General features: G+C 40.1%; 1 protein-coding gene across 1 annotated transcript in view; it reads right to left on the bottom strand.

The window, feature by feature from the left end:
* Nucleotides 1-485: 485 nt before the first annotated feature.
* Nucleotides 486-23,675, bottom strand: part of slc30a6 (solute carrier family 30 member 6) — a 57,809-nt gene continuing 34,619 nt past the window's right edge. Inside the window, exons 9-15 of the mRNA XM_061040408.1 lie at nucleotides 21,151-21,245; nucleotides 17,280-17,328; nucleotides 7,196-7,315; nucleotides 6,221-6,323; nucleotides 6,085-6,132; nucleotides 5,584-5,652; nucleotides 486-3,170 (exon numbers count right to left, since the gene is read on the bottom strand). Coding sequence (XP_060896391.1) covers nucleotides 2,541-3,170; nucleotides 5,584-5,652; nucleotides 6,085-6,132; nucleotides 6,221-6,323; nucleotides 7,196-7,315; nucleotides 17,280-17,328; nucleotides 21,151-21,245 — 1,114 coding nt within the window. The 3' untranslated portion in view covers nucleotides 486-2,540. The remainder of the gene's footprint in view (nucleotides 3,171-5,583; nucleotides 5,653-6,084; nucleotides 6,133-6,220; nucleotides 6,324-7,195; nucleotides 7,316-17,279; nucleotides 17,329-21,150; nucleotides 21,246-23,675) is intronic.

Below are 23,675 nucleotides of genomic sequence, written 5' to 3'. Positions count from 1 at the left end.
TCATAAATTTAAGAGTTTAATCTCGTAAATTTAGGACTTTAATCTCGAAATTAAAAAAAAAAATTTTTTTAACATGGCCCTAATCCTCCGTCGTACATTTGAATAGTGCAGCTACAGTATCTTATTGTGTGTTGTTAGCCTAAATTAGCTTGCTCGCAAACATGAATAGCTAATTAACCAACATTGCAAAAACTAAAACTTATTTACCCAGATTCACGGAATTGATCTTGCTGATGAATTGTCTTGTTTTCAAATTACTTTTAATCTTTCATTTTTTAAGTGGTCTAATCAGAAAATGTTTTTTCTGCGGACGTTGTGTACTTTTACTGAATCACCTGTTTTAAGTGATGTATATGCACAGGACTCAGTGACACTTGGTGTGTTTTTGTCACTTAACAAAAGTCAAACAGAATATATGGAACGATTCCTGAATGAATGCAAAAATGTATATAGTAGCTCACAAATTCAACGACAAATAAACCATATAAAGCGTCACAGAACAAAACAATAATATTTTCTTTGCTCACTTCAGTTCATGGTACAGACTGAACAATGTCTGTCCTTTCATAGCCAGGTGACAGCTGTGATGCATCAGAAGAGAAAATATAAGAAAAAAGCTGGATAGCAATTTTCACAACATTTTTTTCTTTTTACATCATTCTTTTTTTAATAAGCATACCATAGTGTATATGTCTTCAGCACTCAGTGTAACTCAAAGTGTGTCCTCTGGAAACAGCATTTCTCTGACTTGGATTAGCACTGTGTTTTACTGTTACGTCCAAACTGCATATATTTCATTTCTCAACTCCACAGGGAAATCACTGTTTTATGACACTCAGCCCGAATCCAGATCGAAACTTCCCCTCACTCATGAACATCTTAGACAAACAATACACTCTGAAAGGTATCCCATATTCTTAACCACAGGCTCAATAGTTCATATGGAAATAAAAAGTAAAAATAACTGCCATCAACCTTTCTTCAAAAGCCTTTGAAATGCGACTGGAGAAGATCAAGTGTTTTTGCTGAACACGTATGAAGGAGTTACACATACACTGTAGATGAGAACATTATGTCATCTGAAGAGCTGATGATGCAGTCAGTGTGCTGCCTTGTTCATATTTGTTTAAAGTGAAGATTTCAGAACAATCCTTGTGATTGTGTTATTAGTCAAACAATACATGAGAAATTAAGGATTCTGCAAAAAATATTGATTTGACGTTTCACAGTTTTAATCTAGCAGCGGTAGTAGTTCTGCAGACTAAATAACTGTGCCAATTAAAGAGCAATTATTTTATTCCAAAAACAAATTTGAATCTGAAAAAAAAAAACGGGATAAATGTTATCAGAACAGAGGGCAGGAGAGATCTCAGCCTTTACTTACACATATAAACAGTCACAAGTTTTTGTATGTAACAATACATTTTGTATGAATCCAGGACAGGTGACTGTAAAAACACTCAGGACACTTTAAGGCAACACTTTGAAGCAGATGAATCAATGCTTTTCAAGTGACAACAGAACATTTAACTGTTTTTTTTTTTCCAAATCATAATCAGTTTCTAACCGTCAATCTTCTCACTCCATTTGGTCCAGTACGCTGTTTTGAGTATTGAAACCCCTTTCCTCTTCAATATGAGTTTTCTTGTTATTGTGATCGAGGACTTCCCTCATGTTAACTGTCAAACTGTTTGAGTTTAAGTCTCTGTGAAATGTCTGAAGCCGAATCTTTTTTTAAAATTCTAATTGAAGATTTCTCTTTTCGCTCACAAGGAATGTTTAACGCTGTCTCAAACAACTTTCCCCCCAGTGTTTCTTCATACAAAAGTTACAATTAGTATGGACACATTGTTTGTCCCACAATGAGGTGGTTTTGCAAGTTCCTAATAAAAAACCAAAAAGCATATCCAACCAGAAGTCATTCTCTTACACTACAAAAACTCAAATCTTAGGAAGTGCTTTTGTCTTATTCTAGTAAAAAAATAAAAATCTTATTACACTTATTATAATCTATTTTCACCTGCTAAGTCATATTTCAAGACATAAAAAGCAAAATATAAGGAATGCGTTGCTTTTCAGTATTTTTAATGTTGAAAGCAGATTTTACTTGGGTCATAAAATGAGATGCACTCTAAATTATTTGGCACATCTCATTTTAAAACACTGAACATGTACAATTTGCTTGCTGCATTTGCAGTGTAGTGTGTAAGTGTACTGAGATATTTTGGACTAGAAATGAGACAAATACACTTGTTAGATTTGAGTTTTACTGGCACTGTGGTCCCCGTTTCAGTAAAATAAATACCCCACCACACCCACCATCACTCCTGAACATTCAGGGGAGATCCACACTACAAGATTTTACACCAAACTCAGATTCTCTAAAGTTACCGTCCTGTTGTTGCATTGGGAACCAAAGGTTGTAGCGTTGACTGACCTGTCTGCCAAAGAAACAAATCCCATCAGTTTTAGAGACCTTGACCTCCATCATGAAAAAAAGTATTTGGGAGGTACAGAGGCAAAGTTCTAGCTCAGCACAATCAGGGTCTGTTCTGTCTGTACTGTGACTGTGAAGCCAGAGGGTTGCTGGTTCCAAACCTGAGTGGCGCTGTCGACCCTCCATAGGCAGTTCTGTAGCTTTGAGAGGAAGGCACGCCGCTCCCACCCACACCCAGTCCATACCCCGCCCCTAAGCCCTGCACACCAAGTCCAAGTCCACCTCCAGGCCGAGCAATGCCCTGACTCGGCATCCCTGCATAGGGGTACGCTCCATAGGCGAGTCCCAGGCCTCCATATGGCCTGTGGGTGTGCTGCCCTGGCGTGGGGAGAACCATCGGCTGCATGTTCCTCCCAGGTGTGTCGAAGGCGAACTCTGGAGGAGGGCTGCTGGGTTTGGAGGGCGTCGAGGTCAGCGGGTCCAGCTCCCCAGCGGAGGAGTACAACAGAGGAGGCATAGAGGAGGAAGAGACAGAGGTGTAGCCTTCAGCAGCACCCAGGGGGGGCACAGAGGTGGAGGATGAGAGGGCCCCTGTGAGGAGCGGTCTGGTCCAGTCATCCTTAAATATCTGGACGGTCAATGTGGAGACGAGCGGCAGCAATCGGTTGGTGACGTGAGCTAGAACTAGCTGCTCGTTGGCATCCCGGCGAATACGGACGTGAGCGGAGCCAGCCTGAAACAATCAGACGGGAAGAGAGGCAAGGTAAGAAACAGAAAGACGAGAGTATGAGGAGGGGCAGAGAGTGAAAAGATCAGGGATGAAGGGCAAAAGTGCAAGAACTGAAATATAAGTGGACATTAAAACAATTACTACAACATCGTTTGAAAACATAACAGAAGTGTTAAGAAGAAACATTTGGTGTTTTTGTCATCTGATATTTTTCTATTATTAAACCTTGTTTCTGACTCTACCTCTACTGTCCTGAATAAAGGCATACTTAGCTAAATAATAAACCTTAACCAACAATAATTATATGAATCAATCACTGATAATTACTGTTACTAGGGCTGGGTATCACTTGTGATTGGGCTAAACAGATGGTAATAATTATAATGTCTGATTTTGAATCACCTCAGACTGTTCTGTAATGATGCTGATTTCCTCAGCAGTCTCTATGAAACAGAAACTTCTAACACAGCTGGTTAAATAAACGTCTTGAAGACTGGATGACCTTCATCTCAGCACATCTCATCTCAACAATCAGCCTCTGACTCTGAAATCTGACCTTAAAACGCTAAACTGAGCTCTACATTTTGTCAGTGTTTGCTAATTTCCCCATCCTCGGGAACATTCAGACCTTAAAAGGACAGAGAACACACACACACACACACACACACACACACACACACACACAGACACACACAGACACACACACACAGACACACACACACACACACACTGAGTCCCCCCGTGGGGCAGAAGTGCAGTCAGGGGGTCAAATCAGTTTGGACAGCTGCTCTGTTAGCAGTGGGCCAACAACCAACAGTTGTGTAACTGCAGGAACATCATAGGAAACAACAACAGGAGCAGCAGCATCGCTGACAGACATAAAAACAACGATAAACGTCAAGGAGGAGGTAAATAGAGGACGCTGCTCCTCCTGCAGGCAGCATGTGGTATAACTGCTACATACACACAAACACACAAAAACACAGGCATAGCATGGAAGAGTGAGGGACGGGGGGGGGGTCATGATGGGGGTATTGCGGGAATATGGGGTCATGGGGCCATTTTTCAGAGTCATCAGATCTCTATTTGACCAAAGTGGAGTTGTGTCTCTGCACAAAGTCAGACACGTTCATCATGCAGGGTTGGCCCATGTCACAGATTCTGTTTGTGATTTACATGGACAGGATCTCAAGGCACAGCTGGGGGGAGGAGGGTTTGCAGTTTGGGGATACGAGCATGAGTTTCCTCCAAAGGGTGTGTGGGCTCAGCCTTAGAGTTAAGGTGAGGAGCTCAGACATTCGGCCGGGAAATCCGAGTAGAGCCACTACTTCTCTGCATCACAAGAAGCCAGTTGAGGTGGGTAAGGCATCTGATACGGGCGCCTCCTGGTTCCCTGTCTCTGGAGGTTTTCCAGGTATGATCAAATGGGAGGAGACCCCAGGGTAGACCCAGAGTTTGGTGGAAGAATTGTATGTACTGTCTGGCCTGGGAATGCCTCAAAGTCCCAGAGGAGGAGCTGGAAAACATTGCTGGGGAGAGGTTAGCCTGGGTAGACGTACTTCTCCTGCTGCCACCGTGACCCTACCTTGCATTAGCTGAAGAAAATTGATGGAGTAAGAACCCCATTAAACTTTAGGGTAAAGAGCAGTTAAGCTCTGAATTATCATTTGTCTTGCTGATTGTGTATTTGCAAAAAGGTATTCAGATACCAGTGTGTGTGCATGCTGTTTGTAGATGCTTTGCATGTCTGTGTGTTTTTTTTCCCCAAGACCGCCAGCTGGGCTTGTTAATCGCAGCTACTACAAAATAAAACATACATAATGACAACATAACACAGATATCACCAGTGTTCCCTCCAATATCTGGAGAAAGAGGGGGAGGAGAGAGACAGCGAGGACATCTCCGCATGAATGACTTGTTCCTTCTTTCTGTCTGAGTGAACAAATCCACTGCTGATCATCACTCAGAACTGACGAATGACAGAGAAGGATCAACGAGACGGAGGGGGGATCGAGATACAAACACAGACAAACAAAACAAACAAACAGGGGGGGCAGGAGGAATGAGAGATAGAGAGGATAATAAAAGAGCAAAGGATGAAAAAGAAGTTTGGAAAAAGGAGTCAGACCGGACCGAGGCCACGACCCTAAATCTTGTTAGATTGGGACGCCTCAGCTGCACTTCATGACAGTTCTATTAGCCTTATAGTTTATATTTGAAGTGATGTGTTGGGTTAACAGAGTGCATGCTTAATCACAATAAGAGCTAGAAGACAAGAAACTCCTGTTTTAACCTTAATTTTTACAGTTCACTGTTTGACTGAATCTGGTTTTACAATGTCAGAAATACAAGCTGAAAAAGACGCTTCATTTCAACTACTGCTCTGCATCTTTGGATCCTTGGTGGAGAAACATACCAGAGATCCAAAGCCAACAGTCCAGAAGTGCTCGTTGCGAACCTCAAGGACTCCTTCCAGCGTTGACACCTGATTGGTCACAAAGAGGAACAATCAACCAATGACCATGTTATTACTGTAACTTCACATACTGGTTGTTTATACAGACATTAATACCTGGTTTGTTTTCCTACACGTTTAAAATATGTCATGAGAAATATATTCTCTGTATTTCTTCCTGACTTTAAGATACAGATTTTTTAGTGTGAAGCGGAAAGGCTGAAAATGTAACAATCAACCAACGGTCATTTTTAAGTCTTAACTTTTGGGGATTTTTTAAATGATATCCTTAAAATCGTTTTTTAAGAACAGAATGACTTTTATTGTCTTTACAGCGATAAATCAACACATATTTAATGTCTCAGAGAGGCTATTTGTCTAACAGACAGCGATAATAATGATAAATACCTGAGGAGGAACACATTCAGAAATACAGTTCAGCTGAATATCACTGAGCCTCACCTCTCTGAGCAGTTTGTCCAGCTGGCCAATGATGTGCGACGGCGTCGTCTGTGAATGAGACGTGAGGCAGTTATTAAAATGACCCTACATTGAATATGTCAGTGTTGGTCTATGAATAAAGACGTGATGGTCGTACCTGCAACAGCACTTTGCCGCTGTAGACGCTCATGGGATACATGGTGCCGAAGGTCATCAGAGCGATGGCGACTGCAGACGCTGTGTCCACTGCATTATAGTTACTGAGAAAACACACAGAGCAAAGGACATGAGGAACTTCTAAATATGAACAACATTCAAGAAATTAAAGAAACATGAATATTGAAGGAACACTGTAAGATCTCATATTGCCTGCTTTGTTTGCAATTGGCTCAATCAGACATGAAACATTTAACAAGGTTATTAAATCTTTAGATCAAGTGATTCAAACATTTGTTTTCCTATATGCAGCCATATGTAAGCCTGATTCAAAGAGACACCAATAAGACAAAAGTCTTCATAGGCAATATATTGCTTCATTTTGAGGTCGGGGTTAGTGGGGTTCTTATGACTTTCGGAGGCACAAATCCAAGAGGGCGTTCCAGGTAATAAAAATATAGAATGCCACTGTTTCATTATATCTTTGGGGAAACGTTTGAACCACAAGCTCCATTTATGAGCTCTTCTGAAAGAGGATAGAGTTTGATGTTGAATTTTGTTGTAAAGGTATGCTGAGATATTTGGTGTTTTCCATAACCTGAGCTAGCTAAAACATGTAAATGTTGCACAAAATGAACCCTTGGTGACCCTCTCCCCCTCCTCTTTCTTTTATATTTTTATCACCATCACTCTAAATATTTCAAGGAACAACTCACTACACTTTTGCCACCAATTAAAAAGTCTCATTTTCTATCCCATCTCTGCATGTTCTTTTTCCCACTGGGACGTCGAGCATGTGGATACATTTTAAGCTCAGTGAGAATAAACATTTAGGACAGTTTAAAGCAGCGACAGGAAACACTGAAACAACAAACTAGAGCAAGACGACCTGGTTTCATAGTAATTATGAACAGTTTTGGGCGCTGGTGATTTGGAGGGTTTTTCCAGCTGTTTTCATTGGGAGATATATACTTACTTGATTTCTATCAGCATGTAGGTGATGCAGAGGGAAAGAGCTCCTGCCATATTGATCAGGACGAACGGATTCATACGAGGCAGCAGCACACTGCTCAGACCTGGAATGATGCCACACAAACTGCACAAACACACACCAAACAAAGCAAAACCAGATTAGTGAACATGATCAACTCCAAATATTTTCAATAAAGACTAAATCAGAAAAACTGAGATTTATTTTTTTCATTTTTACTCACATTCTCAACCCAAACACAACAGTAGTTAAAGGTCACATCATGAAAAATACACTTAACCATGGTTTTCTATGTGTGTGCACCTGACTTGTCTACAAACCCCCCAATTATGAGTCCATCCTCTCTGTCTTTTACCTGCTCCACTTTTTAGAAAATGTGTGCTCAAACAGGCCGTTTGGAGATTTTCCCTTCATGACATCACAAAGGGCAGTAACCCCTCCCCCAGGTGGGTGACAGTCCCACAGCTAGGTGTTTGTTCTTCCCTCTGAGTCTGCCTTCTCACCGTAAACAATTGGGTATGATGCAAGAAATCCCAAGCCACCAAAGCTCTTCCAGAGGGGCGTGGTCAATCACAGCTCATTTGCATTTAAAGCTACAGACATAGAAACAGCCTGTTCTGAGCAACGCTAAAATAGAGGTTTATAGGCATTTTAAAATACAGAATCAGAGTGGATGTTGAGCCAGAAACTTCAGAGACATGGTTTGGGGAGCTCTGACACTTATTTAGACTGGTTGAAAATTAGGATAATATATTACCTTTACAGTTAACAAAACATTAGACATTGATTATCATCAAAGATTAGTGGCTTAATTGATCAAAAGAAAATAATTGTCTAATGCTTTCGTGTTATTATACTAGCTAATAAAAAGTGTTTTGGTGTTGGACAGTTAGGTGGACTAAAAGATTTATTTAAACATGGACTTGAAAAATGTGATCTAACAGTGTAATCTGTGTTAGTGTTCATCAAAGTCAGAGTAACATTAGACAAAACAGCACACTGTACACACTGTGAAAAGGGATTAATGTTAGCCTGTAACAGTGAAGAAATAAACTCTTTACATTTAAACAATCTAACAGAACTAAGTTTCATGGACTTAATTGTATCAGTATGTGTGACATGACGACCCTTTTTACATCTTAAAATAAAAACATATGTTTGTCAGTACTTGGGTACAACTAGCTCAAATGATTTCTGCTAAATTAATATATGCGAAGTAGCAACTAAGTTGATCTGTAAGTGCTCCCCAACATATAATGTTATGGTTTTAATAGATTTGAGTTCAAACGCTTTTGAGGATCTGTGATGTTTATACATTTGTCTTGTGGATCAAGTTTGTTTATCACGATTATATATATATATTTTAGAATCATTTAGCAACAGTAAATCCATTAATAGACTTTTGGACAACAGTTCTATCCAAGCATACATAAGTCAATTGACCCCAGAAACTAAATAACAAAAAATAATAATAGAGGTTGACTCATATTTTACTGACTGAACCAGCTCTCCATCTGTTCCCTGTGGTCTCTGGAGGTCTGAGTCTTTTTCCTCATCCTCTCTGTAGTAGGCTATAGCTTCTCTGTGTTTATGTTTGTCTTTGGGATTAGGCCTTTAACCCGATCACACCGCCTTAATTGACTTTAGTGGACTTGAACCCGAGTTGATTGGATCATTCTTGTTTTGTTTCATGTTATGTTGGTCTTTGGCAGCAGCCTAAGCTGCATTTTACTACATTTAACTGTGCAACCCCGTGTTGTTAAATGATAAAAGAAAATGCCATTCATTTTGTCTAGATGGACCAGAAAACTATTTCATGAATGTTTCCAACAGAATCAATATGATTCTTCGCTGAGGCTTAGCACTTTGTTTTTGCTGTAACACTGAGGTTCATAGTACAGTTCTGAGACTCTGATAAATGATCAACAGATAACTTACATTCACTGCACTGTAAATGTTAAACTGCAAGTTTCTTCGCTTTTTTTAATAAGTGATCAACAAACAAAGAGCTGCAATGATAAGTTGATACATTTTGGGGGAAATCATCGTGAAAGATTTGAACATTAACATTTTCTGTTGTAAATATTGTTTAATATTTGTCCTTTATGATATTCATCAGAATTCTTTTTTGGTTCATGTGTAAAAAAACAAAGAACAAGCAACAAAGAAAGGAATTTTGTAAGTCTATTAGTTTTTTACATTTGTATGACAACCTCGATCCATCAATCAATATTGGAAACACGTGTAGACTAATCCTTATTTTTTTCAAATGGTTCAATTGAACTAAGCCAGGCTCCAATCTGAGCTCCAATTTTCACAAATGTAAATTCCACGTTTTGAACTTAGCAAAAACAATTCCCAACTTCCCTGCTCAGCATAAACCCAAACTACATTTTGGCTTTGATTTCCTTTCTCAAGCATTTTTATCTATCAGGACATCTCTGCGCACTTCAACTCGTCAACAAAGGTCGGGGTGGTCTACAAAGTGTTGCTCAAAGGCACTACAGCAGGGAGTGATGTATATGAAAAGGTTTAATGTGGTCTGACAGCTGGACATGATGCAGAATGATGTGACACATGAGAGAGAACCATGTGACGTTGGAGGTTTAAACAACAGCTGTGTTATCTGAATGTCTGAGGAGCAGATTTAATTGTCTGGAATAATGCTGTTAGATTAATTAAACAAGGTCAATGAGGACACCTATCAATAACTCCTCTTCCATTTACTTGGAAGGAATGAAGGCTGTTAAATGATTTGTTTTTTAAAATTGGTAAAATATCACTAAGCTGAAGCAAAATCCAGCTCACTGATCTGTTGATTAAGAATCCTCTTCAACAGAAGGTTTAAAAAAATCTCTTCATAATTTAAATAAACCAGGCATGAGGGGAAGCCAATGGGCTAAGAAGGAATGAGTTGATACAATATTAATGAATTCATCAGTCAATTAAAGGTTCTGTAGTTCTTGAAAAGCTTTGAAAGGTTTACTATTTGACCAGAGGAGATTTTCAGACCTTATTAAACGATCTCTTCAGACACACCTCCTTCATCCCCCGTTTTCTTCGGCTTGGAAAGCCTGTTGTTAACACTTTAAAGCCAATTAAAGTCACTCAAAATGTGATATTTTGAATTTCCCTTCCTGCATAAATAAATTACACAGCTAACATGACTTAGCACTCAGAGGCTAAGTGTAGCTGCCTGCTGGTCTAGTTCCCTCCCAAAACATTCAGGTGATTCCTAAAAACACGGCATCATCCAATTCCAATCACTCTCTCTGTAAACATCCGGCCCGGCCTTCCCGAAACAGATTAATAGGTCAATGAATGCACACCCAGGCGGATGGTTCCTGGGCTGTGTGTCAGATTGAATTTCCAATACGTCAAAGGCCGGCGCTCTGTGGCTGCTATCGCCTATAGCATCAAACACAGTCACAAACATGAGGAGGAGAGAAGAGGCAGAGTGACGCAAGGTGTCTGTCATCGGATAAAAGTGAAATCACAAAACAGTGACATGATTGTCAACATGTTATTAATGTAAAAAAAAAAGTAAGCAAGAGGGGAGAAAAAAAGAAGGAGGGCGACCAGATGAAGATTGATTTTAACTACATTTTACTCTACAAGACAACTTAAACTTTTCACATAAGCTCATTTTACATTATCGTTCAGCTCAGTTTTAACCACAAAATCTGAAATCTGAGGATTCTCAAGTCAGAGTCAGATAGTGCTTTTACACTTGCACAAGCACATCTGAACACAAACAGCAACATCATGAAGTCAGTGAAGCTGATGTGAAAACACAGCAGGTCATATTTAAGGAAATCTCATAGTGTCCTTATTGTAAAGCACTTTGGGCCACTCTTCATGTATTAATGGTGCTTTATGTACAAAGTTTATAAGCATGTGACTTTGATTTTATTTATCTAAAATCCCAGTGCTATTTAATAAAGCGTTGAAAGAAAGAAGATTACATAAAGCCATTTTAACTGCAATTAAAAAACACACCTTGAAAATGACAGATTATTTTTGGGTCAGTTCCTGTAGCCAAAGCATTTTACTGAACCCAGTGAACCCGTTGTGAACCCATTTCATTATTAACACACAACAATGGGAATGAACTGCCAGCTTTGACTGTGCAGAAGCTTAATGTGTGTAACAGGCAAGAAAAGTAAAGACAACTGAAAGACAAAAAAGACGGAGGGCAAGGAATATAGAGAGAGAGGAAAAGGGAAAAGAAAAGGGGAGAGTTGGGGATGAGATTGACAATCCCAGTGATCCCATAATCCCTCTTGATGCATTGATATAATTTGACATGTGACCTCATCTGTGTTTGTGTGTGTTAATCCAAACATGTTGCAGACAGAGAACGACGGATTAAAGCCCAGCGACAGACAACACTGGATATACTTGGGTCTCCAAACTGGACTAAGGACAACAAAACGGTTACGAGAAAATATCCACAAAATGATATGCTTTTTTTTTTTTGCCATATTTGAACCTTGCCCTTAAGAGTATTTGATTTAGAAAAAAGGTTTGTTGATAATATTGCCGTTTAAACTTTAAATGACACATTTTGCTTTGGTGATAAGTTCTGCATCACACTTTGTTTCTGTTTACCTCCACAGTCCGCCCTCATGCCCCTAAAGACTGCACCATGAGGGAGTTTATCAGAGCTCAGTGGGACACACCTGATTAACCATTCAGGACATCCCTTCATTGACGCAAATACAAAAACGGTACGTTTACATAACCAAGCCCATGTGATAGGATGGGGGAATATGTAAGAAAGTTGGTCACATAACATTTAAAAGACACATCTAGGAGGTGAGAGGAGTTATACAATTGATTATACGGATAGTGAGCTATATAGTGATTTCCATCTGTTCAAGATGAAGAAGAGGATGGAACATTTCTATAATGAAAGGATGTTAATGCCGTGTTGTTATTATGAAAATGCCAACGGTGTGCTCATAGTCGGGTTTGGACCAAGTGGCAATCTCAGGTATTGAAAAATGAAGCCAACATAGAAGTGCACAAACTGCAGTTCCTTGATGGTCTACTTGAGGTTGGCTGTAAAAGCAGAGGCATTCTGTTTAGATTCAACATTAAAATGTCCACTTCTTACAGCAGACATTAACATTGTTACAGTTTGGTTTAAAACAGTTTTAATGTCTATATGTCATGTCATTATTCGTGGAAAAACTGCAAGAGGGGGGTGGTTTAACTCATCTGTTTTGATTTCATAAAGTCTTTGAGATATGCAGAAATCTGCATAGAGTTGGGTGTGTACGACTGACAGGTGGGTGCGTTGTAGCCATGTGCCAGGAGGCTAAAAGCCCACCTTATCTCCATCTCTTTGCCTCTTTAGAGGCTTATTGAAAATCAGGTGGTTATCGCCATCGCTGAGCTTCAAAACTCCTCTTTAGAAACCAATGGGTGTCACTGAGACGGTATTATGATGTTCATTTTGTAAAATATGGTCCCATTTGGTGTAGATATTAAAGCAGGGTATGTGTTGAGGCTTGGCTATCTGTGACTGACAAATATACCACAGTGACATATCAATCCAGACAGATGAATAGCAAACACAGCTAACCTGTTGTCAAAACATGATCACTTCAGGCTACTAAAGAAAAGGGTTGGCGATGGCTAACATGCCAAGCTTCAAAACTTTAGCCCACAGACCTATGGGTGAGGTCATGCTTGACATTTCAACTTCCTATATTTGGTCTGTGGTATTTTCATAATCTCAATTACAAATCTTGTGATTAGATGCAAATAAGCAGTTGGCCTTGGTCAATAATTGCGAAGTGAAATTCATTGCTGTTTTCTTAAAATTACGATTGAGGTCATTACCTGATGATAAATACAATACAAATGTGAACTTAAATGAACTTCACTTACATAAAAATGACATGATTCTTTTAGATTAAACTAATGTGACATAAGCAGAATTTGCATTTGATGAAATTCTTCATGAGCCAAACTTCTTGTCCATCATACACAACATATTTGCCCTTCCTTTCTTGACATTGCTTACTTTCAAAGACACACTAACACACACAGGTTTCGGGCCGTTGGTTGGTGTGGCCGACAGAGCAGCAGGATTTACATAACCCAGTTGGCCCTCAGACCCTGCTGGGGTTAAATAGGGACACGCTATTACCACACAGACACACACGCACACATATACACACACACACACACACACACACACACATTCTCAGAAACCACAGAGACGCACACAAACAGAGACACATTACAAGCAAACACACACACACACGCACATACAGGCTTCTACAAACACATGCACGCTCGCAAGCACGCTCGCAAGCACGCACGCACGAAACTAGTCTGGGACGTCCTGTTCTGTTCTGCCTTCTTATCCAATCACGGCTCAGTTCGGCTGCAGAATTCTCCAGGCTGTCGGCCCGAGAAACCTGCACTGCTGATGTGAGTGTGTGTGTGTGTGTGTGTGTGTGTGTGTGCATGTATTCTTTTCAAAAAAGATGTGGGAACCCACTATTGGATGTAATATTAATCACAACGGTTGACACTCAGCGTCAGTCTGCTCTGCTCTGCTCAGTCTCCATGTGAACTCCTGAAAATTTCAAGATAACTTTCAGGAGGACTGCTCCTGAAAACCTCCTGACCTGCCTGTTCACATACACACCTCACAGTGGGGGACTATCCCCGTCCAATGGGAGGAGGGAGCAAGGTCTCCTGAGGCAAGACATGACGTAAAAAGACTTAAGCGAAAGTGGCAGTTAAAGAAACGGAGTCCGCTATAACAAGCTATAATGAGAGTATTTGCTTTTATCAATGCTATGGGTAGTTTGATGGAATCACAATGTCAACAAAAGACAACAGAAAACAAAGTGCAGATGTTTCAAATAGTGCACAGAGATCAGAGCGGCCGCGTGCATACAGTCTATAATTGTGCACTGATCGCAGGGAATAAACGTCACCACTCCCTCTCACTCGCTCGAGGTGAATTCTCCTGATGATATCCTGCTGCGTTCTCGTATCAGCTCCCTGAGGTAAGATACTATAATCCTAATGTCTGTAGATTTAGTTGTTGTTGAGGGACAAATACAGAATTGGGAACCAAAGAAAACAGATCTAAGGATTAGAATTACTTGGAATGGAAAATAGGATTTTTTAGACATGTAAGTCTAGAAAGAATACATTTGTAATTTATTAGGATAGCCCCTTGAGATCCATCATCTCATTTTCGAAGGGGTCCTTACAAATCACAAATATAATCATCAGTAATACAAAATCAAAATGAAAGGTAAATCTAAAACATAATACCAAAACACACACACACACACACACACACACACACACACACACACACACACACACACACACACACACACACACACACACACACACACACACACACACACACACACACACACACACACACACACACACACACACACACACACACACACACACACACACACACACACACACACACACACACACACACACACACACACACACACACACACACACACACACACACACACACACACACACACTCACTCACTCACTCACTCACTCACTCACTCACTCACTCACTCACTCACTCACTCACTCACTCACTCACTCACTCACTCACTCACTCACTCACTCACTCACTCACTCACTCACACACTCACACTGAATGCTCCCCCAAGTCTAGCCACCCACCAACCAGCCAATATTACACAATCAGAAAAAATCTGAAGAAACAAAAAAAAAAGAAAAGAAAAGAAAACCTCTGCAATAACATACATGTAAAGGTAGAGGTAGAGCTGTGTACACCCATGCACACATATGCACCATATAAATAAACAAACTATTCCAACACTAACTGAGGTCTAGTAGAAAGTTTTAGGTGATATGCCTTGTATTACCTTTTGGTGTAGTGGTATTATTGTGTGGAGAAGACTTTCTTGAGTTATAAATAGTACAGAACACAGAGTTTTGTCTACTAGACTGCATACCCCCTCACCCCCAACCCCACACACACAGACACACACAAAATGAACGACAGACTTGGGACATTGGCAAAAAAAAAAAAGAACTTGTGTCGTATTAATTTGTCTTTTATCCGATGTGTCACAGCGGAAGAACAGTAATTCTGCCCTCAGGACACCTACAGAGACCCTGAACACGTCAGACTTTCGTTCTCCTCCTTTGCCCTCTTTCACAACATCGTCGCTGATCAAGAGATTTTAACATGTCAGGTCAGGAAAGTCAGAATTTCTGTGTCTGGTTAATCAGAGCAGGTTGTAAAAAAAGGAAAAATGCTTCATGATAAGAATTATATACTTTTTTTTATCATCCCTGCTGACGCATTGTCTGAGCTTTAACATCTTTACACTTTTAACAATTTATTTTCCAAGTTTTAACACGTCTAGCAAACTGTTTGAAACTGTGAAATTGTGTGAAAGTTGAAAACCAGTCTCTGTTATGTTTTCCCTGACTGGTATAGAATACTACTCCAGTGAACATTGCAGTTCTGTAGGGAACAATTTTGCAGAATTTCAGCGTTATTCAACTCTAGTGCAAAGTGTCACCTTGCTGTCAACCACAAATATCAGGTTTCCAGAAAGAGTCAATGGTCAGAGTTTTAGATCCCTGCATACAGCAAAGCATCAGAGTCTCAAATTTGCAAGGGAGCAAACACAGAGAAGACAAGACAGTGGGAGAAAATGAGGGCACAGAACAAAACTCAACAAAATGTGATACAAGAAAGGTGCTTATTTGTTGAATTTGATCAATTCAGTTAAGCTAATCAAATATAACTGTCACATAAAATAATCCTGGCTGCTTAGGGGTCAGCCCAAATTGTCAATCATTCGTTCGAAAGAGCCTCATTTATACTTACAGTTGAACACTGATTATGAAACAAGGATCATCTCATTTCAGTTTTTGTTGTTTAATCATCTAGTTGTTTGTCTGTGTGCAATATAGATAGATAAATAAATAAAAGTCAAGTACCTTAATACTCTAGTACCATTTTTACTTCAACCCTTCTGTGTTATAAATGGGCATGTGTAACATCGTTATAAAGTCACCATAATACTGCAGACTTAATGAGTCTATCATAGAAAAACATTTTATTCTCTTATGTTGCAAATGAGAATATGTATTAATGAGCGCAAAATAAAATAGATATATACATTCAACGATCAGTCGACTACAGTGAGAATCTGATTAGATCAGATCACATTCGACTAACCTTAGTCGTGGAAACACCTATTGTTCAATTGTAAACTGTAATTTTAAAAGTGAAGGAAAAGCTCAAATAATGAACTAATACGGTGGACTAATCAACTAATTTTTGGATTTAACAAAAAGCCAAGAAAATAACAATAACTGGTTTGAATCTTTCTGTGGGGTTTTCATGTATTCTGACCTCCTACCATAGTCCAAAGACCTGCTCATTAGGTTAATTGGTGGTTCTAGATTGTCCATAGGTGTGGATGTGAGTGTAACTGTTTGTTTGGTCTTTGTATGTCAGCCCTGTGATTGACTGTACCTGCTTCTCACCCAATGACAGCTGGGCTCCAGCGCCCTGCGACCCTGAGCAGGATAAGCAGTATGGATAAAGAACGGACGGATGGATGAATCAATGAGCTCATCTTTTTGCCTGCAGGAGAACTAAGGACCCCGTCCCACTGGCCCCCTGACTCTATGACATCATGTCCACCACATTGACTGACAGTAACCTTTGACCACACAGGAAGGCCTTCTGTGCCTGTTTATACACACACACACACACACACAGACATACACCTGGACACAGATTCACACTGTAGGTAGTGACACACACAGGAATGAGCACTTTTCCATCGTGTGTGTCTGTGTGTGAGAGTGTGTGTGTTGAGTCAGTGTAAGAAGATCTGTCCTGTTCCTACCCGAGAAAGAAAACTGCTGATAAAGAACAGAAAATGAGACTGAGAGTGAGAGAGCGAGAGAGAGAGAGAGAGAAGGACTAAAAAACACACAAAAACAGAGAGGGGTGATATCAGAGGAAGAGATGAGCAAATAAAAAAGTGATTCCGACGTTTCTTACCTTCGACTTAGATCTGCCACATGTTCCTGAAGCCAACTGCTGCTGGCCGCTGGAGAGAGAGAGAGAGAGAGAGAGAGAGGGATGCCTTTAATGTAAAAAAAGTAACAATGTAGAGGAATGAAGAACAGAAACCTTTAAGCAAAACAAAAATTCAAGTCCTTATAACCCTTAACATATATTATCTATGTTTAGATATTGTCCTGGTTCTAGTTATTAGATTTTCTGAATTTTACATAAACGAAGGTGTTTGGGTTTGGTGCTTTAAAAAGCAGTGAATGTCTTCACTCACTTTACGTTTACCTTTATATATTTATTTGGTCATGTATCTTTTATTCACACGTCACAGACTCTTTCTGTCATTCTGAATTTGCCATATCCAAACTGACGTGGTTTACACATTTGTGTCCTTACAACGAAGCATGAACTCTGCTTTAGGCTGCCGCCTAAATTCAGTGACTCACCAGTAGAAAGGACCCCAAGTCACCTCCCTTCTTTTCTACTGATCTTTGCACTTCAGTTTGACATGACAACTTTAGAAACTTAGTTAAACATAATTAAATGGCTGCATTACGGTTTCTGTGTGTCAGTATTTTGTTCTTCCCTATTTGAACTACACGAAGCATTGATATAAAGGCAAATATTCTCATTATAGCATCGTATAGCCAAGTCTGTTGCTATTCCGCACCGTTTTTTTTTTTTTTTACATTACGTCTCACCTCAGGAGACAGGGACAGTCTACCACTGTGGCGTTTTTAGTGCATATGTGAAAACGGCTAAAGACGCAAAATAAAACATAATACTTAGGAGTTTTAAGTTGGAAAAGCTTTGGCATTTTCATATCCTGTTTGATTCATTTTCTTACGATCACTTTAAATTACCTAGTTGCTCCAACTCTGTTTCAGATTACATTTTATACTGAAGACTAAAACTGATATTTCTGTTCATGTGGACAATCACTTTTTTATTGGCCTACATGCTATGTTAAAAGAAACAAACCTCTCTGGGGTACAAGTACTCTGTAGTCTGACATGAGCTGAGGAACAGAGCAGAACAAAAACATCGTTCTTGTTCACAGCTCCATGAAACATTGAGACACACAGATGTTTTATTTCACAGCTGACTCCCTCAGCTCTGTCCTGTGGATTTAAGCGTCATGTGCATGCCTGCAGTTTAACATCAAACTGTTTCACTCACTCTGCAGCATTAAACTGTTTAAACAGAGACTAGCAGAGAGCAGTCATCCTCTCAAACCCTGATTTGGGATAAAAATACTTGATGGGTGTGGGGGGAGGGGGGGAATGGGATCACCCACTTCTCTTTCTCTAACATGCTGTCTAACCTTTAATGTTTGACGACACTGTGAGGCCTGAAGGCTCAGCATCGGGTCAAAGGCCCTTCATATTCCATCCTGCTCAGACCTGAGAGTGTGTATATGTTTGTGTGTGTCGGTGTGTGTGTTTCTATGTGTCTGGGTAAGGTTGGGGTGGGGGGTTTGTTTGTTTTGTTTGGAGGTGAGTCAGTATAAACAAACATTTTAATAGAGTGACTTATTTATGATCTGTGTGTACAGGGAGAGGGTACAATGTTTCTGAGAATGTGTGTGTGTGTGTGTGTGTGTGTGTGTATGTCTGTGTGTGTGTATGTGTGTGCGTATGTCTGTGTGTGTGTGTGTGTGTGTGTGTGTGCGTGTATGTGTGCGTGTGTGTGTATGTCTGTGTGTGTGTATGCATGTCTCTGAGCCCGCCTGGCCCTCTGGCACAGTACATTACCACTGTCTGGAACACAGTTGCGTAATGCACTTTTAGTCTTGCTCTGTCAGAGTCTGTGTGTGTATGTGCATATGTGCGTGTGTGTGTGTGTGTGCATACGTGCGTGTGTCTGTGTGTAACGAGTGAGATATATTGTGTGTTTTGGCAAAGTAAAGTGCCTCTGTGTGTTTGTGTGTGTAGTTTCATCCCCCTCCCATTCCAAAATGTCAGATGTTAAGTGATGTTGAGACTGTTCCGAACACAACAGCAGACAGCTGACACACACAAACACAAACACACACACGCACACACAAACATGCACACACCGACACAGACACACACTGACCTCATTCATCAGTACAGACTGCTCATACTGATAGTGACTCAGAGAGAGGAGAGGAGAGGAGAGGTTTAAAGGAGGAGAGGAGAGGAGAGGTTTAAAGGAGGAGAGGGAAGGATGAGAAAATAAAAGCAAAGGGGTGGTGGTGAAGGGAGAGGAGCAGAGGAGAGAAGCAAACAGAGGAGTTCCTCTATTGTATTTAAGTTTGTGAATTGATGTTCATCTGCATCTTCCTACATCTTCTGTGCGTACAGTCATAGCTTCTGTCAGTAAATAAATAAATACATTTGACTGAGGCTGTAGACTTAATGCGTGTTTGTATTACAGATGTACCTATTGCAATTTCTTAAACTGGGTTTTCAAGTTCTCAAGTAAACTGGTGAAGGAATTCTCACTTTCATACAAGTGGAGTGAGTGCCAGGAGTCGGTCTTTATTTATCCACCAGCTTCTTCACCTCACCTGATGGGCACCTCACGTCCACACTGCCGACACGTGAGCTTGCGTTTGTGTGGCTGTCCCGTTAGTGGTGTCATTTCTGTGTGAATGGCACAAAACACTTGAAACACGGATGGCTCCTGTGTGTTAATTTGAGCGGACCTGCCAATCACTGTACAGGCTGGAAATCTTCCAATTCCAGTCAGTAGCTGGTCAACCTGTGCACCTTTCTTTATGCATGTTTATATACGTGTGTATAACGGTCTGTCTGTTTTGGCAGTAGACAGGGTCTCAGACTAAAATGGTTAAAATGTCAGGTTATGTCAGGTTGAAATGTCCTGGGGTCGACATTGGCCAGGCATGGCCTCCCTGTCTGCAACTATGCATGTTTGTGTGTGTGTGTGTGTGTGTGTGTGTGTGTGTGTGTGTGTGTGTGTGTGTGTGTGTGTGTGTGTGTGTGTGTGTGTGTGTGTGTGTGTGTGTGTGTGTGTGTGTGTGTGTGTGTGTGGCCACTGCATGTTGATGTGTTCATGCGGCCTTAAATACAATATGTATATTAGTTTTAGTGCTTCTTTTGTGTAAATGTGTGTGTGAGGACTGGAGACAACTTTGGAAAGTGAGATCATTATGTTCTGTTTTTTAGAAATACAAATGATTTTGTTCTTTTGCTGTATGAAGTTTTGGACATCCATTGAGTCATTCTGTTTAGCTCTGGGAAACTGTGATGACCATGTTTTGCAAACTTGTTAAACCTTTTGTAGGAGGAACTATGAATCAAAAACTGTGAGCAGTTCATTTTTGAATGGATTATGCATTGAATCATTAGTGTCATCCCTGACACAGAAGTAAATCTAAGAAGTCTTAGTGGCATGGATGTGTTGTCATATGACTCATTTCTTTAAATGAATTTCAGATGTGGGGACAAATGTTCACTCAGGCCACTCCTCCTCCTCTTTTCTTCCTCCTCTTTTCTTCAACACCCAAAACTAATCTGTTGAAAATAATCTCAAACACTTAATTCTTCATATTTAAAGATCAAACTGTGTTTGGTTTTACAACCTACTGATTTCTGCAGTTACAGAAGAAGGGACTAACCTCTGATCCCCCTGCTGCTTATTGTGGTTTATGTAAAGACTAAACAGTGATCAAGCATTTCATTTGACTTCAGTAATCCCTGAAAAATATAACAAAAGCCAAATTGTCCGAGCTCCCCAGTGACAGAAAGGATTACCAAACCACAACCGACCAGAGGAGAAAACCCAAAAGAAACTAAAACAACTACCATAAATCCAGCCTCCCTCTATATAACACTGGGAGAGGAGAAGGAGAAGAAACGGGTGGCTGTACCTTCAGAGACGTAAGCAAAGGGTTTGTTCCTGACAGACAGCAGAGTCAGCAGGTTGAAGAAGAGAGCGACGAAGGTCCCGACCAACAGACGACCGCTGCAGAGAGACACAAAGAGTGTGAAGATACTGACAAACATGAACTGTTACAGTAGAGGATTTTCTTACAAAACAGACATTTCTCAAGCTGATATGAACAAACATTAGCTGCTTAGTCGGTAAAATGTCACATGAACATTTTTATTTTTTTCCCCAAGGAACAATGTTGGGTCAAATCTATTGTTTTGTTCTCAACGCCAAAATAGTATTATCACTGTCATAGAAAATATTTCATTTTACCTTTCGGAGCGTGCCGAAAGGTACATAAGAAGTAAGAAGCTGGAAACAGAAAGCTCTGTCTTTTTTTCCTTAAACAATACTGAAACTGATATATTGGTTTTTCACATGCTTGGGGTGCAATGTGTGAATGCATCCCAAACTTCGAGGTATCCAGCTTTAACCAGACAGATTACAAAGAAGTGAAATAAAAATGATTACTGTACTTTGTTCTATCATATGTTGTCATGTATGCCAAAATAGATGTGAGGGTAATGTGACATTGTTGTCAGTCAAGAGTAAATACACTAAGGTGATGTAACAGTAGAGCTTCATTATGGCATTATTGTGGTGTTATTTAATGAAATATAGGAAATAATAGAAGCAGAAAACTTCACAACTATAAAGGCTAATTGTTCAAAAGAATTTGACCAACTATTATACTGTCTAAAGCTTTTTGTTGTATTGCTGAAGTTCTGGGTGAAATTAAGGATTGTATGGGATCGGCAGAAATAATTATTGGGCTTCAGCCTCAGCCTATTCCTTTTATGGTCACTGATCGATTTGATTTGATCGTATGAAACGGACCGGTGTAAACATGGAAAGTGTTTTTTTCTGTATCTGTAAGTGGACTATTTACACAAATGTGTTTGACTCTCCTTGATTTTTAATGAATGGCCAAATTACAAAATATTCATTCATTCATTCACTTTAAACAGTTTCCACTGAATACCAATCTTTATTTTAGAACAAACGGCAGCAGATGATTTGATGCCATTCATTTCTAAATACAGGCGAAATCTCTCTCTCTTCATTTCAAATTGAAAGAACTGTTTTACCTCTCATCCTCTGAGGTAAAGTATATATCCCTTCTAAACCCGTCTAGTCAATGTACTGAGTTTGTAGAGAAGTTCTTTGTATTTTTATGGTCTAAAAGTTCAAATTTAAAGCAACAACTGGCTGACCTTTAAAAGTTCATTTTCCAGAAATATAATAAAAGTGAATTTTGCTTTGTGTCTGCATTGCTCATGCAGAGGCAGCCCTGCACATGCTCAGCTTCAGCAGCTAGTAGAAAGGGCTCAGAAGCTGGTGACGCTGGTGATTTATAGATAAAGTATTTTTTTTTTCCAATTCCAATAGTTGAAACGATCTTGTTTGAGAAGAAAAAATTCATATTTATCAGTCCTATATTTATTTCTATTTATCTTATCAAGTTCAACTTTGAAATAAACCTAACACACATTGAAGACAGATTTGAGGACTACATTCGCAAGAAGAAAAAACTCACACACACACACACACACAGACACACACACACACACACACACACACACACACACACACACACACACACACACACACACACGCACACGCACACGCACACGCACACGCACACGCACACGCACACGCACACGCACACGCTGAGCTCTTCAATACACTAATCACACGGGACAATCCTTTTAAGAGCCTAAAAATTGTTCTAAACAATCAGCAGGAGGTGAAGGGCTGCCCGACCGTGAGCCACAATAACGTGATGACCCCGACCGATCACCCCCACTTCCCTGTAAGAACAGATTAAAAAGAGAGAGAGAATGTGTGAGTTTGTCTCTCCGCCCAGCAGACACCTGTCCCTCTGGTTAGCGTCTGTCTCACATGCTGACCAATCACATCCACTCAGGAGAGGGGATGAGGGGAGAGAAACGAGGGGGGTAATCTCGTCACAGGAGACAGGTTTAAGTCTTGCTGTGTTTAAGGTTATAAAAGCCGTCACTAATCTGTTTTATTATGGAGAGAAGAAGGGAGACAGAAAGGGGAAGAGGTAGAAGAGCTTGTGAACTTCCCATAATGATGATGTTGTTGGGCAAAAGAAAAAAGAGCAATCAAAGACAGAAAACAGAGAAAGACTTCAACAGGATAGGAATAATTAGCCTTGTTTATCCACTTTGTTTTCATTCTACAAGGTAACTTAAAGGTCACATATTATACTTGTTTTCAACATGTTTAAATAAGTCTCAGAGCTCCCCAAAAGATGTCTGAAGTTTCTTGTTCAAAATCCACTCTGATCCTGGATTTCATCACGCCTACAAATCCCTCTATTTCAGCCCTGCTCAGAACAGGCTGTTTCTGTGTCTGTAGCTTTAAATGCCAGCGAGCTGTGTCTGACCACTCCCCTCTCTGGAAGGGAATGTGGCTCATGCCTTCTTCCACCATGCC

The sequence above is a fragment of the Labrus mixtus genome, chromosome 6 (genome assembly GCF_963584025.1).
Source record: "Labrus mixtus chromosome 6, fLabMix1.1, whole genome shotgun sequence".
NCBI classification, from domain to species: Eukaryota; Metazoa; Chordata; class Actinopteri; order Labriformes; family Labridae; genus Labrus; species Labrus mixtus.
This window is presented reverse-complemented; position numbering and strand designations above follow the sequence as displayed.